A 16,394-nucleotide genomic window follows, 5' to 3' on the forward strand; every position below is an offset into this window, starting at 1 on the left:
CCCTTTGGCCACGCCCACTTTCTAAAAACACTCAGTGGGCTCCAGGGTACCCACAGGCGCCATATTGGGGGCCCCAGGATTAAGCTAGGTCAATGGGATGCAGGAATCTTGGTGTTTTAAATAACATTTATGTCAAGCGTCACACCTTTAGATTCTTTTTAGCAACACATATGGGACCCAGCAATGCCCTCTTTGCCACAAAGAGAGGTTTTCACCCCTCTTTCACACAAAAAAAATAGCCTCTCACCTCTCTTCCGTGAAGCGGTTCAGATCCACCTGGGTTTGGGGCGCAGTCATGAGGTCCAAAGCCTGGCCTAACTCAGTTTGGTATGAAGTCTGAAGGGTGGGGAAGAGAATACAAGAAAGTGAGGAAAAAGTCATAGAGCTGGAAGGGAGCTCCAGGGTCATCCAGTCCAGCCCCCTGCACAATGCAGGAAACTCACAAATACCTCCCCCCATCCCACAGTGACTCCTGCTCCATGCCCAAAAGATGGCCAAAAAACAAAACCTTCTAGGATCTCTGGCCAAACTGGCCTGGAGAAAACTGCTTCCGGGACACCGAAGTGGCAATTAGCACTTCCCTGGGTGTGTAAGAAAAGTCCAAGAGAACCAGGGCTTTTTTTGTAGCAGGAACTCCTTTGCATATTAGGCCACACACCCCTGATGTAGCCAATCCTCCAAGAGCTTACAGGGCTCTTCTTGTAGGGCCTACTGTAAACTCCAGGAGGATTGGCTACAGCATTGGGGGGTGTGGCCTAATATGCAAAGGAGTTCCTGCTACAATAAAAGCCCTGATGCAGCCCTTCCTACCTTCTCTGCCATGATCTGCCTAAATTCACAGAATCAGCACTGCTGTCAGATGGCCATCCAGCCTCTGCTTAAAAACCTCCAAAGGAGGAGAGCTCCCCAGGAGGAAGCCTGTTTCACTGAGGAACCGCTCTAACTGTCAGGAAGTTCTTCCTAACGTATAGCTGAAAACTCTTTTGATTTAATTTCCACCCGTTGGTTCTGGCCCAACCTTCTGGGGCAACAGAAAACAACTCCGCACCATCCTTTATATGACAGCCCTTCAAATACTTGAAGATGGACCATAAACCCCATTTATGGAGAATTTAAGCTGAAAAAGTGCCAAATCGATTAAACCAGTGGCCTACAGGGACGAGTAGGGATTTGAACTTGGGTCTCCCAGCTTGTAGTCTGATGACATACCAGAACCACTTTGGCGTGGTGGTGAAGTGCACAGATTCTTATCTGGGAGAACCAGGTTTGATTCCCCACTCCTCCACTTGCAGCTGCTGGAATGGCCTTGGGTCAGCCATAGCTCTCACACAGTTGTCCCTAAAAGGGCAGTTTCTGTCAGAACTCTTTCAGCCCCACCTACCTCACAGGGTGTCTGTTGTGGGGGAGGAAGGTAAAGGAGATTGTAAGCCGCTCGGAGACTCTGATTCAGAGAGAAGGGTGGGGTATAAATCTAAGGTGGTCTCTTCTTCTTGTTCCTCTCAGGTGCAAACTACAGTTTATCTATTACTACTGAATTAGTGCCTCCCTCATTGTCTCCCTTCACAAACAAAGTGCGGCTGCCTGCCAGAACTTGACTTTTTGCTCAGAAGATTGTGACCTGCCATTTGGGACTTGACCGAAGCTCACCTGGAGAAACAGTTCTAGCAGGTTGAGGTAGAAGGGCTGTCCCCGGCAGTACTTCTTCAGCAGCCGGTAGATGCTGGACTCGATCAGGAAAGAATCGTTCACGGCGTCCAAGCCAATCCCTTCCTAAGGGGGAGACGGGACAACCGGCAGATAAGAACAGCCCTGTCAGATCAGGCCAACGATCCATCTGGTTCAGCATCCTGTCTCACACAGTGCTTGGGATGTTTTCCTAGCGCCATTCCCTTCCCCTCATTTACCTTTTTGTACCAGCAGGTGTGGCCCCGGCGTGTGAGGGACGAGTCCATGATGTCATCTGCCACCAGGAAAAAAGCCTGCAGCTGAAGCCGAATCAGAGACAGAGACACCAATGTCAGCATCATGCAAGAATCATACTTGTCCACGTACGTGAGAGCCAGCTTGGTGTAGTGGTTAAGTGTGCGGACTCTTATCTGGGAGAACCGGGTTTGATTCCCCACTCCTCCTCTTGCACCTGCTGGAATGGCCTTGGGTCAGCCATAGCTCTGGCAGAGCTGTCCTTGAAAGGGCAGCTCCTGTGAGAGCTCTCTCAGCCCCACCCACCTCACAGGGTGTCTGTTGTGGGGGAGGAAGATAAAGGAGATTGTGAGCCGATCTGAGATTCGGAGAGAAGGGCTGGATATAAATCCAATATCATCATCTTCTACATAGTACTTTACAGCACAGGAAGAAGAAAGACAAAGAGCTGCCTGCCCCAAGGAGCCTATAATCTAAATTGCAACAGCACTGTGCAACAAAGGGCATAACGAAGAAAAACTCTCCATGTAAAACACAATTCTGAATAATAAGTATCAAAATACAAAAACAGTATCAACAGTACACAGCATCTCAGTCATGCACAAAGTTAAAACCTCATAAGTTTCACAATGCTCCTACTGTCCTTATGGGGCTCAAAGCCACTATCTTATATTCAGTGCAATGTTTGATTATTGTTTTGTAGAATTCTGGACTGACACGGTTGATAACTGAATAATTTTTCGCACTACTGGACCTAGAAAATGGTACATAATTCACACGATTGGTCCCTAGAAGAAGGATTAGAGATCCGAAAGAGTGTAAACTGAGACAAAGTTAGGATCAAATATTTTGCCATTTGAAACTCTATATCAGTTTACACTCTTAACCCACCAACTACATGTATTTCAGCCCACTGTACCCTAGCCCCTTGTCTGAAGAAGTGTGCATGCACACGAAAGCTTATATTCTGAATAAAACTTTGTTGGTCTTGAAGGTGTGACTTGACTCCTACTTTGTTCTACTGCTTCAGACCAACACAGCTGCCCACTTGGATCTATCCTGTTCAGAAGGTAAGCACAATTCCACCCTGCCTTAAGCCGTCTAAAACCAAAGGTGGCGCATTCTTTCCCACTCCTGCAAATGCACCTCGAGATGTACAGCTTTTGCTTCCTTTCAAATAAAAGGAAGTTTCTAGTCCTTACCGTTGTGAGAGTCAAAACTGAACAAACAGGGCCAATCTTTGTAAGATCTCAGGAAACAGGGGAGGGAACAGGGTGCCGAGGTAGGCGAGAAATTAGACCCTTACAGGGACAAGAGAATAATCACCTTTGAGCGGTCGGCTTCTTTTTTTTTTTTTAAACTTTTGCAAAACAGGTAGAGCATGTGCTCTTCCTCCCCCACCCCCTTTCAAACTGTGACAATGCTCCTAACGACACTGGAACATCTGGACGGACAGGTTAGCAACCTCTGTAGAATCCCTTGCAACGTGGCTTTTATGAAACAACCTCATCTCACTGTTTGACCACAAAAGGAAGAAAGACAGCTGGGATTTCTGAAGTTGGTACAACACCCTTCACGCGTCCACACAGCTTGCAGAAGCAATGCAAGTGAACGCAACGCTCAGCGGCTAACGTTGCAGATTTTAAGTTCTCATCCCCCCCGGCCCAAATGTCTGTGTTCTGCACAGATCTGTTTCTGGACTTCGGCTATGTTCAGTTTCTCACTGCTGCCCACATCAATACGCCAGGAACCCTACGTTAAAGAAACAAGAACACCGAAAGATAACTTACCAACTCGACACACCAGCCAACAACCAGAGCCCTCTGGAAACTCTTCTGATCCTGTTGGCCTGGCCCGGCCAGCTCTCGGAAGGCGGCCACAACAGTCAGGCCCCGATTGTATTTCCCTCCTACAGCATTGTATTCTATAACCTACAGGGAGGGAGGAGAAAAGAGACATATTTGGCAGTGTGGCCCATCTCAGCTAAAAACTCCACCTGAAGATCAAAGGAGCCCTCTTGTACAGCCTGGAGGCTCTTTCAAAACCCAGAGCCAGCTTGGTGTCTTGGTTAAGTGTGCAGACTCGTATCGGGGGAGAACTGGGTTTGATTCCCCACTCCTCCACTTGCAGCTGCTGGAATGGCCTTGGGTCAGCCACAGCCCTCACAGAGCTGTCCTTGAAAGGGCAGTTTCTGTCAGTGCCCTCTCAGCCTCACAGGGTGTCTTTTTGTGGGGGAGGAAGGTAAAGGAGATTGTGAGCTGCTCTGAGATTCAGAGTGGAGGGTGGGGTATTTATTTACTTATTTTGTAGATTTATATTCCGCCCTTTTCCATGTCGGGCCCAGGGCAAATTACAGACATAATAAATAACTGTTAAAACCCAACAACAAAATAATAAAACAGTCAAAACAAGCAGAACAATATAAATCCAATATCATCATCAACATCACTTATTATGGAATGAGGCCACCCAGAGCTTTTTTTTGTAGCAGGAACCCTTTGCATATTAGGCCACACCTTCCTGTTGTAGCCAATCCTCCAAGAGCTTACAGGGCTCTTAGTACAGGGCATACTGTAAGCTCCAGGGGGGATTAGCTACATCAGGGGTGTATGGCCTAATAGGCAAAGGAGTTCCTGCTACAAAAAAAGCCTTGAGGCCACATCATCAGACATTTCTACAACCCACTCCAGCAAAGCCAAAGGCACCTTGAATAACAGCGCTGGAAAGAGAATTGTCACCTCCACATCCTTCCTTGTGGAACCCAAAAGGTGACCAGTTGGAAAGACAAGGCTGAATGTGATGTCCTTTGCTGTTCTCATACACTCCCAAAAGATCTATCCAGGCATCCTCCAGATGCCCAATGTCAAGCTTTTCTGCTGCTACATGAGCCCACCAAACAAAACCTGAAGGACCAAAGTTTTCTAGGGGTTCTCTATGTGGTGTCCACAGGCACCATGGCAGCCACCAACACCTTTTCTGGTGCCCACCAAGTGTTTTAAAGGAAGTGGCCAGGGCCAGATGACCATTTTGCCCAGCCAGGCTTCTGATTGGCTGCACAGATTTTTAAAAAAACACTGCATTGGCAGAAGCTGCCGTCACAGCGCAAGGCTCTTCATGGTGTAACTGAAAGGAAATCTGGAGCAGCAATCTGGCTCCACTTCCTGTGGCGGTCATTTTGTGGCTGTGCCCACTCACACAGTGTCAGAATTCCAAAAGGGCCCTCAGGCTCAAAGGGGTTGGGAACCCTTGATTTAGGGAGCACCCAGGGTTTTTGAGCAGGAACACACAGGAACACAGTTAAGAACATAAGAGAAGCCATGTTGGATCAGACCAATGGCCCATCCAGTCCAACACTCTGTCACACAATGGCCAAAAAACAACAACTAAGTGCCATCAGAAGGTCCACCAGTGGGGTCAGGACATTAGAAGCCCTCCCACTGTTGGCCCCCCCTCCAAGCACCCAGAATACAGAGCATCACTGCCCCAGACAGAGAGTCCCAACGATAAGCTGTGGCTAATAGCCACTGATGGACCTCTGCTCCATATGCTTATCCAGTCCCCTCTTGAAGCTGTCTTTGCTTGTAGCTGCCACCACCTCCTGTGGCAGTGAATTCCATGTGTCAATCACCCTTTGGGTGAAGGACTTCCTTTTATCTGTTCTAACTCAACTGCTCAGCGATTCCGGCTGGCTTGGCGTCAAGGGGTGTGGCCTAATATGCAAATAAGTTCCTGATGAGTTTTCACTACAAAAAAGCCCTGTGTGAAACAATGATATCAGGAGGTGTGGCATACTATGCAAATGAGTTCCTGCTGGGCCTTTTCTTTTTAAAACCCTGCCACAAGTCCAAATAACCTCAGTTTTATTTATTACTTTTTCATTCTCCACCTCCCGCCCCCCCCCCCCCCCCATCCTGCAAGCTTAAGGCAGCATACACTGTTCTCCCCTCTCTCATTTTGTCCTCAAAGCAACACCGTGAGGTAGGGGAGAATGAAAAAGAATGACATTCCTGGTTAGTTTTTCCCACAGTGGCTGGGATTTGAATCCAGGTCTCCCAGGAGAGCCAGTTTGGTGTAGTGGTTAAGTGTGCAGACTCTTATCTGGGAGAACCGGGTTTGATTCCCCACTCCTCCACGTCCACCTGCTGGAATGGCCTTGGGTCAGCCATAGCTCTGGCAGAGGTTGTCCTTGAAAGAGCAGCTGCTGTGAGAGCCCTCTCCAGCCCCACCCACCTCACAGGGTGTTTGTTGTGGGGGAGGAAGGTAAAGGAGATTGTGAGCCGCTCTGAGACTCTTTGGAGTGGAGAGCGGGATATAAATCCAATATCTTCTTCTTCCCAGGCCTAGCCTGACTCACGAACCACCACACCGCAGTGGTGTCTGTTTAAGTCCCAATCTTGAGTACTCACCTGTTTTAGCCTGCCAACGGCATCAGACACTTCTGTAACATGGAGCTCATCAATGGTCAAGTCCATGACAATCTGGGTGAAGAATCCCACAAACTCTTCCTTAGCCGCGGCCGTGGCCTCCTGTTTTCCATTCCTGCTCATGTTTCTGCCTGAAACCTAGAGAAACATGGAGTGACAAATAGATCCAAGTGGGCGGCCGTGTTGGTCTGAAGCAATAGAACAAAGAAGACAAGTTGGTCTTAAAGGTGCACTTTTCTACTGCTTTGTTCTATGGAGTGACAGAGTTACAGAAGGAAATTGCTAAGGAACGCCAAGCCGAACTCTGTGGATTCCCAGGGCACAAGAGTACACAAGTAACCAGACCGTTGTTTAATTTTTTAAAAAGATAAAGGGATCGGGCCTTCTCAATAACGGCACCTTATTGGTGGAACCAGCTGCCGGAAGAGGTGCGGGCCCTGCGGGATCTAGGGCAATTCCGCAGGGCCTGTAAGACAGCCCTCTTCCGGCAGGCCTATAACATTAACTGACAATGAAAATATCTTGGATGGAACAAAATGCATCTATAGACCGCCGGTTTTATTCTATCTTGTTTTTATTAATTTATGGTTTAATTGTATTTTAATTGTATTTTTAAATGTTTTAAACTGAAGTGTTTGAATTATTATGCTGTAAGCCGCCCTGAGACACTTAGGTGAGAAGGGCGGGGTATAAATCCTAATATAAATAAATAAATATTTCAATTTCTATCAGTATAACAATCTATCCTGTAGCCAACATGTTGCTCATAAGAACATAAGAGAAGCCATGTTGGATCAGGCCAATGGCCCATTCAGTCCAACACTCTATGTCATACAGTGGCAACCCCCCCCAAAAAACAGGTGCCATCAGGTCAACCCCCCACTGTTGCCCCCCCCCCCAAATCAAGAATATGGAGCATCACTTGCCCCAGACAGAGAGTTCCATCTATACCCTGTGGCTAATAGCCACTGATGGACCTCTGCTTCATATGTTGATCCAATCCCCTCTTGAAGCTGCCAAACCTTATAGCTGCCACCACCTCCTGCGGCAGTGAATTCCATGTGTTAATCACCCTTTGGGCGACGGACTTCCTTTTATCTGTTCTAACCCGACTGCTCAGCAATTTCATAGAATGCCCACGAGTTCTTGTACTGAGAGAAAGGGAGAAAAATACTTCTTTCTCTACCTTCTCTGTCCCATGCATAATCTTGTAAACCTCTATCATGTCACCCCTCACCTGATGTTTCTCCAAGCTAAAGAGCCCCAAGCACATTAATCTTTCTTCAAAGGGAAAGTGTTCTAACCCTTGACTCATTCTAGTTACCCTTTTCTGCACTTTTTTTTTTGAGATGTGGTGACCAGTACTCCAAATGAGGCCGCACCATCAATTTATACAGGGGAATTATGATACTGGCTGATTTGTTTTCAATTCCCATCCTAATAAAAAATAAAAAATCATGCAGCAAGAAAAACAGGCTTAACTATGTAACACTTTCTGGGACTTGTGTTAGATCTTAAATTCAAAAGCCAGAGGCTAAAGCTCAGGCGTTCTCTATGTAGCTAGCAATTGAAGGTTAGGCAGGTCATGGTTAGGCCTCACATCTGTCACAATCCCAGCTAGTCACACTTCTTCAGGACCTTAGCTTAATTATAGTTTTTGGGCCCAGCTAGTCACACTTCTTCAGGACCTTAGCTTAATTATAGTTTTTGGGCCCAGCAACATCAGGTGAGGATGACATCCAATCAGAACATCTTTTCATCTCTGGCCTTGAAGATGATAAGAGCTGTACAGGCCAAGAAGCCAACTAGTAACATCTTCAGGATGGACCAGGCCCATACTGTGCATTTTAGAAGTTCTAGAGAGCTCAGGAGTTTCTGGCTAAGTTACTGACTAAGTTTCTGGCTAAATTACTCCTAATCCTTCAGCAACTCCACCTAAAGATTAATACTGATAGTACTGTAATGACGGGAACCTCTACATTCAGAGGCACTAATCCTCTGAATCCGAGAGCCAGGAGGCAACATTGGGGAAGGCCTCAGCCTCCATGCCCTGTTGTTGGCCCTCCAGAGGAACTGGCTGGCCACTGTGCGAGACAGGATGCTGGACTAGATGGACCCTCACTGATTTGATCCAATAGGGCTCTCCTGATGTTTTTATGAGAGGAAGGCCTCAGCCTCTATGCCCTGCCATTGGCCATCCAGAGGAACTGAATGGCAACTGTGTGAGACAGGATGCTTGGGCTAGATGGACCCTCACTCGTCTGATCCAGCAGGGCTCTTCTGATGTTCTTATGAGGGGAAGGCCTCAGCCTCTCTGCCCTGTTGTTGGCCCTCCAGAGGAACTGATTGAGGCCACTGTGTGAGGCAGGATGCTGGACTAGATGGACCCTCACTGGTCTGATCCAGTAGGGCTCTTCTGATGTTCTTATGAGGGGGAGGCCTCGGCCTCTGTGCCCTGTTGTTGGCCCTCCAGAGGAACTAGTTGAGGCCGCTGTGTGAGACAGGATGCTTGGCTAGATGGACCCTCACTGGTCTGATCCAGCAGGGCTCTTCTGATGTTCTTATGAGGGGAAGGCCTCGGCCTCTCTGCCCTGTTGTTGGAGCTCCAGAGGAACTTGTTTGCCACTGTGTGAGGCAGGATGCTGGACCCTCACTGGTCTGATCGAGCAGGGCTCTTCTGATGTTCTTATGAGGGGAAGGCCTCAGCCTCTGTGCCCTGTTGTTGGCCCTCCAGAGGAACTGATTGAGGCCACTGTGTGAGACAGGATGCTTGGCTAGATGGACCCTCACTGGTCTGATCCAGCAGGGCTCTTCTGATGTTCTTATGAGGGGAAGGCCTCGGCCTCTCTGCCCTGTTGTTGGCCCTCCAGAGGAACTGGTTGAGGCCACTGTGTGAGGCAGGATGCTGGACTAGATGGACCCTCACTGGTCTGATCCAGCAGGGCTCTTCTGATGTTATGAGGGGAAGGCCTCGGCCTCTCTACCCTGTTGCTGGCCCTCCAGAGGAACTGGTTGAGGCCACTGTGTGAGACAGGATGCTGGACTAGATGGACCCTCACTGGTCTGATCCAGCAGGGCTCTTCTGATGCTCTTATGAGGGGAAGGCCTCGGCCTCTCTGCCCTGTTGTTGGCCCTCCAGAGGAACTGGTTGAGGCCACTGTGTGAGGCAGGATGCTGGACTAGATGGACCCTCACTCGTCTGATCCAGCAGGGCTCTTCTGATGTTATGAGGGGAAGGCCTCGGCCTCTCTACCCTGTTGCTGGCCCTCCAGAGGAACTGGTTGAGGCCACTGTGTGAGACAGGATGCTGGACTAGATGGACCCTCACTGGTCTGATCCAGCAGGGCTCTTCTGATGCTCTTATGAGGGGAAGGCCTCGGCCTCTCTGCCCTGTTGTTGGCCCTCCAGAGGAACTGGTTGAGGCCACTGTGTGAGGCAGGATGCTGGACTAGATGGACCCTCACTCGTCTGATCCAGCACGGCTCTTCTGATGTTCTTATGAGGGGAAGGCCTCAGCCTCTCTGCCCTGTTGTTGGCCCTCCGGAGGAACGGGTTGAGGCCACTGTGTGAGGCAGGATGCTGGACTAGAGGGACCCTCACTGGTCTGATCCAGCAGGGCTCTTCTGATGTTCTTATGAGGGGAAAGCCTCGGTCTCTCTGCCCTGTTGTTGGCCCTCCAGAGGAACTGGTTGAGGTCACTGTGTGAGACAGGAGGCTGGATTAGATGAACCCTCACTGGTCTGATCCAGCAGGGCACTTCTGATGTTCTTATGACGGAAGGCATCAGCCTCTCTGCCCTGTTGTTGTCCCTCCAGAGGAACTGGTTGAGGCCACCGTGTGAGACAGGATGCTGGACTAGATGGACCCTCACTGGTCTGATCCAGCAGGGCTCTTCTGATGCTCTTATGAGGGGAAGGCCTTGGCCTCTCTGCCCTGTTGTTGGCCCTCCAGAGGAACTGGTTGAGGCCACTGTGTGAGGCAGGATGCTGGACTAGATGGACCCTCACTCGTCTGATTCAGCAGGGCTCTTCTTATGTTCTAATTACAAAAAACCTCTCTCCAGAAATAAGCCCCTTTGTTCTAACCCCAGTTGACAAATATCCATATGACAAGTTAATCGTCTCCTCTAGGGAAGCATTTGTATGCTGGAAATATTACTCCCACATAAAGGTATCAACACCCCACTTTGTGACTGGAAAAAACATAACTAAGAAAGGAAACTACAAACAAAGACATTCCCTCATCTCCTCTTTCAACTCCTCATCTGTCATAGGATGGGGAAAGTACTGACCTACCTCACAGGATCATTTGAGGGGGTACAAGGTAACTGATGTGAAGTACCTTGAATATTCACATCATGCTAGTAACCGACAAACCAGAGGCGGAATTCTAGCAGGAGCTCCTTTGCATATTAGGCCACACATCCCTGATGTAGCCAGTCCTCCAAGAGCTTACAAAAAAGAGCCTTGTAAGCTCGTGGGGGATTGGCTACATCAGGGGTGTGTGGCCTAATATGCAAAGGAGCTCCTGCTAGAATTTCACCCCTGCATTAAACCATTATTACTAGACAACTACCACAACTTACCCAATTACCACCTTAAAATTGTCAAAGCTTTATGGAGCAGGGGCATAGTAGTTGTGGGAATGCTTTTTCAGTCTAAGAGTAACTGACCTGTAGAACACACTGAAAGCAGCCGTGGTAAAGGTTCACTTGGAAGAGAGGGCCCTCAATGCCTATTAGCCACAATGACCAAATAGAAATTCTATGTTGCCAGGCAGTCAACCTCTGGACTCAGCACTGAGACCAATAGTAAGAGGAAAATCTTTACCTACCTGCCCCCTCCCTGTATGACTGCCTGGGGCTTAAGACTGGCCAATGTACAAAACCAGATTCTCTTTCTAGATGGCCCGTTGGTCTAGCCTAGCTTGGATTCGGTTACATTCTTGAGGTTTGAAAGAATCTTGGGGAATCCTGGAAACAGGTTTATTGCGGAGATATGGCTTCCTGGACAAGGACTGCAATAAATAAATCAATAAATCACCACCCCCGATTTACAATCACAGAGTTAGAAAGGGTCACAGAAGCCATCTAGTTCAACCCCCTGGTCAATGCAGGATCAGCCTAGAGCAGGGGTGGCCAAACTTGCTTAACGTAAGAGCCACATAAAAAAAAATGTTAGATGTTTGAGAGCAACAAGACATGAATGTTAGATGTTTTGAGAGTCGGAAGGGAGGGAGGGAAAGGTGGAAAGAAAGCAACTTTAAATGCATTCTCCAAGCTGCCAAATGGTTTGGCTTGGCAAAGTGATTTAAAGAGAGAAATGCCTTCTCTAAACTGGCCAATAGGGCAGTGGGAGATTCAAGAGCCACACGATATGTGTGAAAGAGCCACATGTGGCTCCCAAGCCGCAGTTTGGCCACCCCTGGCCTAGAGCATCCCTAAGAACATAGGAGAAGCCATGTTGGATCAGGCCAATGGCCCATCCAGTCCAACACTCTGTCACACGGCGGCCAAAAACAACAACAAAAAAACACAGGTGCCATCAGGAGGTCCATCAGTGGGGCCAGGAAACTAGAAGCGCCCCCACTGTTGCCCCCCCCAAGCACCAAGAATACAGAGCATCACTGCCCCAGACAGAGAGTTTCAACAATACGCTGTGGCTAATAGCCACTGTTTGATGGACCTCTGTTCTATATCTTTATTCCTGACAAGTGTTTGTCCAGCCACTGCTTAAAGAGTGCCAGTCAGGGGGAATCAGCACCTCTCCCCATAGCTGAGACCATTGCTGAACTACTCTTACCATAAAAAAAATTCTAATATCCAGCTAGTCTCTTTCCACATGTGATTTAAACCCATTCTTGGGAGTCCTCTCTTCCACTGCCTACAGGAACGTCTCCCTGCCCTCCTCTAAGTTTCAACCTTTGAAATACTTCAATTTAGAATCCACGTTTAGTAATTATTTCGCCAACCCACCCACCCCCAGCCTCCTCTGCTGCAGAATGAAGACGACTCGCGTTGCAACCGACCCCGATGCTCTCCCAAGAATCTGTTGCAGAAGAACACCAGGCATGGATCTTGTTGCAAAGTTTTCCCAAAACCACCAGCTGCCACTACTACTGACTTCTGCGGAGAACTCAGCAGGGCTCCCATCACCCTAAAAGCCATGCCACACATCCTTGGTTTCTGACACCATCACACTCTCTTGACCAAGGGATTTTTTTTTTTTTTAAATTGCTTTCTTGATGCCCCACGCTTCATCCCAGTGGCAGTATCTTTTTTTAAAAAAAACTTCAAACAAGGTTATTGCAAAATACAGAGATACACACAGAATCATATACAGAATTATACAGACAAGATCAAACCCACCCAGTCACCAAATCCCCCCCTAAGCCCCCCTATTACAAACAGCAGTCAAGTAACTAATGCCAAACCAGCATACATTGCTCATTTGAAGCAAAATTTCCATGTGAAAAGAGGACCACTTTACTGAAATATTAGGCCTCTGTTTTAAAGACCTCCTCCCTTCCAAATGAAGTGATTTTATATCTAAAATAAAGTACTCCCAACATTTATTCGACCAACCTTCTATTGAAGGGCATGGCTTTCATTTCCAATGCAAGGCTATAGCAAACTTTAGTGGAGGTATCTAAAGCAGCGCACAACATACTTCCCTTCTCCACTTTATCCTCCAACAATCCTGCGAGGTAGGACAGCCTGCGAGTGTGCGATTGGCCCAAAGTCACCCACCAAGCTTTCATGGCGGGGGTGATATTTGAACCCGGGTCTCCCAGCTCCTAATCTAACACTTGAACCACTGCACAAAAGTGCCTCTTCCTTTCCTACCCCATAATAGACACAGAGATCTTGCAAGGCAGGCAGATACAACAATTTTGAGGAGGCGCCGCAAAGAAAAGATGAGTGACTACAGTCCCTGCCAGCTCTCACCTGTTCCTGGTACTCCACGGCTCGACTCTCAACTCCACTCTGCGTTGCCACTGCAGCAGTATAGGCAAGAGGAAAATCTCCGATATCACGTCCATTCTGGGCTTTGTAGTTCCCGTGCTTTCACATTCCCGTAGGGGCAAATAGAAGGCCGTTTCCAAGGAACTACGATTCCCTAGAGACACTGCGAAAGAGGGCGGGCCCCAAAGCCGGGAGGGAAAAACAAGACCATGAAAACGCCACCGCTTGGATTGGCTCTCTCCCATCGTATGAGGACGGGCCATGGTACTCAACGCCAATGAGGAGGAGCAGAAGGAGGGGCCTGACGCCGAGGGAGTGGAGGATTGGCTAACAGGGAAAGAGGCTGCAGTGACGCGATGGGAAGCCTGGAGCGTGGGGGATGACTTGAGTCTAATAAAGGTATTCCTGGGGTGGGATTGCGGCGAGTGCAAAAGGAAGAAATAGGACAAAGTAATCTGATAAATATCTGCCTTACGTTGCATGCTAATTTACTGCTCAACTTCTGCCTATATATATGGGTTGGTAAATTCCACTTGGTTGTATCTGAGGATGTGCCCACGAAAGCTCATATAGTGGATAAAACTTTGTTGGTCTTAAAGGTTTCACTAGATTCATGCTTTTTTCGCACAGGATTTAGGAATGCCAGCCTCCAGGTTGTCAGCTCATTTCTGGCTGAGGCTCCTCCCCCTCCTGGTCCCCTGAAAAGGGAAGGAAAGAGTCAGAGCTTCCCTTTTTGCCTTCCTGATCACAGTCTTGCATTTGATTTGCCACAGCCTGTGTTCCCTTTTATTAATCTCACTTGGACTAGCTTTCCACTGCTTAAAGAAGTCCTTCTTACCTTTTACAGCTACCATTACTTTGTTTGTTAACCATGCAGGCCTTTTCTTATATCTGTTTGTGCCTTTCCTAACTTGTGGTATATATTTTATCTGGGCTTCTAGGATTATAGTTTTAAACAGCCTCCAAGCTTCCCCAAGGGTTTTGACTGTATTTACCTTTCCTTTCAGTTTCCTCTTCACATGCCTCCTCATCTCAGAGAATTTACCCCTTTTAAAGTTAAACGTGGTTGTGCTGGTCTTATGGGGCAACTCCCTATTTATACAAATGGTGAAATCAATAACAATAACATTATGGTCACTGCTCCCAAGCTGTGCAATCACTTTTACATCTCTCACCATGTCTTGGGCATTACTTAAGATCAAATCCAGAATTGCCCCACCCCTGGTAGGTTCTGTGACCATCTGCTCCATAGCACAGTCATTGAGAGCATCAAGAAACTCAGTCTCTTTCTCTCGACCAGAACACATATTGACCCAATCAATCTGCGGGTAGTTAAAATCAGCTATTACGACACAGTTTTTACGTTTAGCCACTATCTTTAATCCTTCAATCATATTATAATCGTCCTCTATCTTTTGATTTGGTGGGTGATAACAAACTCCCATAGTTAAATTTCCTTATGGGCCCTCTATTTCGACCCAAAGCATTTCTAGAAGGGAATCTAATTCTCTGACCTCAGTCTTACTGTACCATATACCCTCTCTGACATACAGAACCACCCCACCTCCAACCCTTCCCTCCCTATCCTTCCGATATAGCTTATATCCAGGAATCACCATGTCCCACTGATTCTCCTCATTCCACCAAGTTTCTGAAATTCCCACGTCTATGTTTTTCCCCAGCACTAAACATTCCAACTCACCTATTTCTAGCATTTGTATACAAACATCTATAATTTCCCAGGCAAGTTAGGCCCGCAACCTTCTTCCTGCTGCCTCGAGACTTTGGCAGACACTCCATACTGTTTGTCACCATCTCAGTGGACAACTCTGATCCATTACCTGGTAGAAAAGTAACAGCTAACCCTTCATCTCTTTGAGATGAGTCCTCCCGAACCAGAGACATTTCATCTCCTGTCGGTTTCCCCCCAAGATTTAGTTTAAAAGCTGCTCTGCCACCTTTTTGATTTTAAGTGCCAGCAGCCTGGTTCTGTCTGGGGACAAGTGGAGACCATCTTTTTTGTACAGCTTCCACTTGTTCTAGAAAGCATCCCAGTGCCTAACAAACTTAAACCCTTCCTCCCTACACCATCGTCTCATCCACACATTGAGACTTCTAATTTGTGCCTGTCTCTCCAGCCCTGCACGTGAAACAAGTAGCGCTTCTGAGAAGGCTATCTTGGAGGTCCTGGCCTTAAGTCTCCTGCCTAGCAGCCTAAATCTTTCCTCCAGGACCTCATGACTGCATTTCCCCACATCGTTGGTGCCAACATGCACCACGACCACTGGCTCCTCCCTAGCACTGTCTATCAGCCTATCTACAACACGTGTAATGTCCGCTACCTTCGCACCAGGCAGGCAAGTCACCATACGGGCGGTACGCAGTTTTGCCACACAGCTGTCTACTTGCCTAAGGATGGAATCACCAAGTACCCTCTCTCTCTTCCCAGGGATGATTCCTTGGCGTGAAAGGATACCCGCTCACCAACTGAAGAAGAGGTCTTTCTGAGGGTGCATTCCCCTTATCCTCAGCACGGTGCCCTATTCCCTCTTGACCCTCATGCTCCCTGGCATCAACGGGCCTGCCATGTTCAGAGTGGGGCTCATCTAATATGTCCCCGAGAGTTTTCTTCGAGTGCCTAACTGACTGTCTCTGCTTCTCCAGGTCAGTCACCTCAGCCTCAAGGGTACGAACTCGTTCCCTGAGGACCAGGAGCTCCTTGCATCGAGCACACACCCAAGACTTCTGTCCCGTGGGCAGATAGTCATACATGTGACACTCAGTGCAAAACACTGGAAAGCCCCCACCCCCCTGCTGGTATTCTACCTTCATGATAACTTTTTTAAAATATACAGTCCCCTTTTAAATCTTGTTTGTTTATGTGGTTCTCCTTCTGGAGGGTCTACTTACCTTATTGGGAACACAAGGAAAATAGGGATCTGGGTTCCTGATCCTTACACAGCCCACAGGCCAAGAGCCCTTTAGCTCGTGCCCTTCGGCTCGCGCCAAAGGCAAGGCGCAGCTTAATAATGAAAAGATGGTGGGGCCTCAGTCTGCCCCAGGAACACAACCACTCCTAATCAATC

At 48.0% G+C, this 16,394-nt stretch overlaps 1 protein-coding gene across 2 annotated transcripts in view; it reads right to left on the reverse strand.

Annotated features, from left to right (window-relative positions):
- Positions 1-13,369, reverse strand: part of FDPS (farnesyl diphosphate synthase) — a 31,148-nt gene extending 17,779 nt beyond the window's left edge. Inside the window, exons 1-6 of one of the 2 annotated variants that reach the window (XM_060260620.1) lie at positions 13,291-13,369; positions 6,327-6,482; positions 3,711-3,851; positions 1,905-1,985; positions 1,648-1,770; positions 248-336 (exon numbers count right to left, since the gene is read on the reverse strand). In XM_060260620.1, the coding sequence (XP_060116603.1) occupies positions 248-336; positions 1,648-1,770; positions 1,905-1,985; positions 3,711-3,851; positions 6,327-6,467 (575 nt within the window). In that variant the 5' untranslated portion in view covers positions 6,468-6,482; positions 13,291-13,369. Of the gene's footprint in view, positions 1-247; positions 337-1,647; positions 1,771-1,904; positions 1,986-3,710; positions 3,852-6,326; positions 6,483-12,927; positions 13,002-13,290 lie in introns of those variants that run through there. The other variant, XM_060260628.1, reaches the window with a different exon arrangement.
- Between the last annotated feature and the right edge of the window lie 3,025 nt (positions 13,370-16,394).

This window comes from Heteronotia binoei, chromosome 1, assembly GCF_032191835.1.
Source record: "Heteronotia binoei isolate CCM8104 ecotype False Entrance Well chromosome 1, APGP_CSIRO_Hbin_v1, whole genome shotgun sequence".
NCBI lineage: Eukaryota > Metazoa > Chordata > Lepidosauria > Squamata > Gekkonidae > Heteronotia > Heteronotia binoei.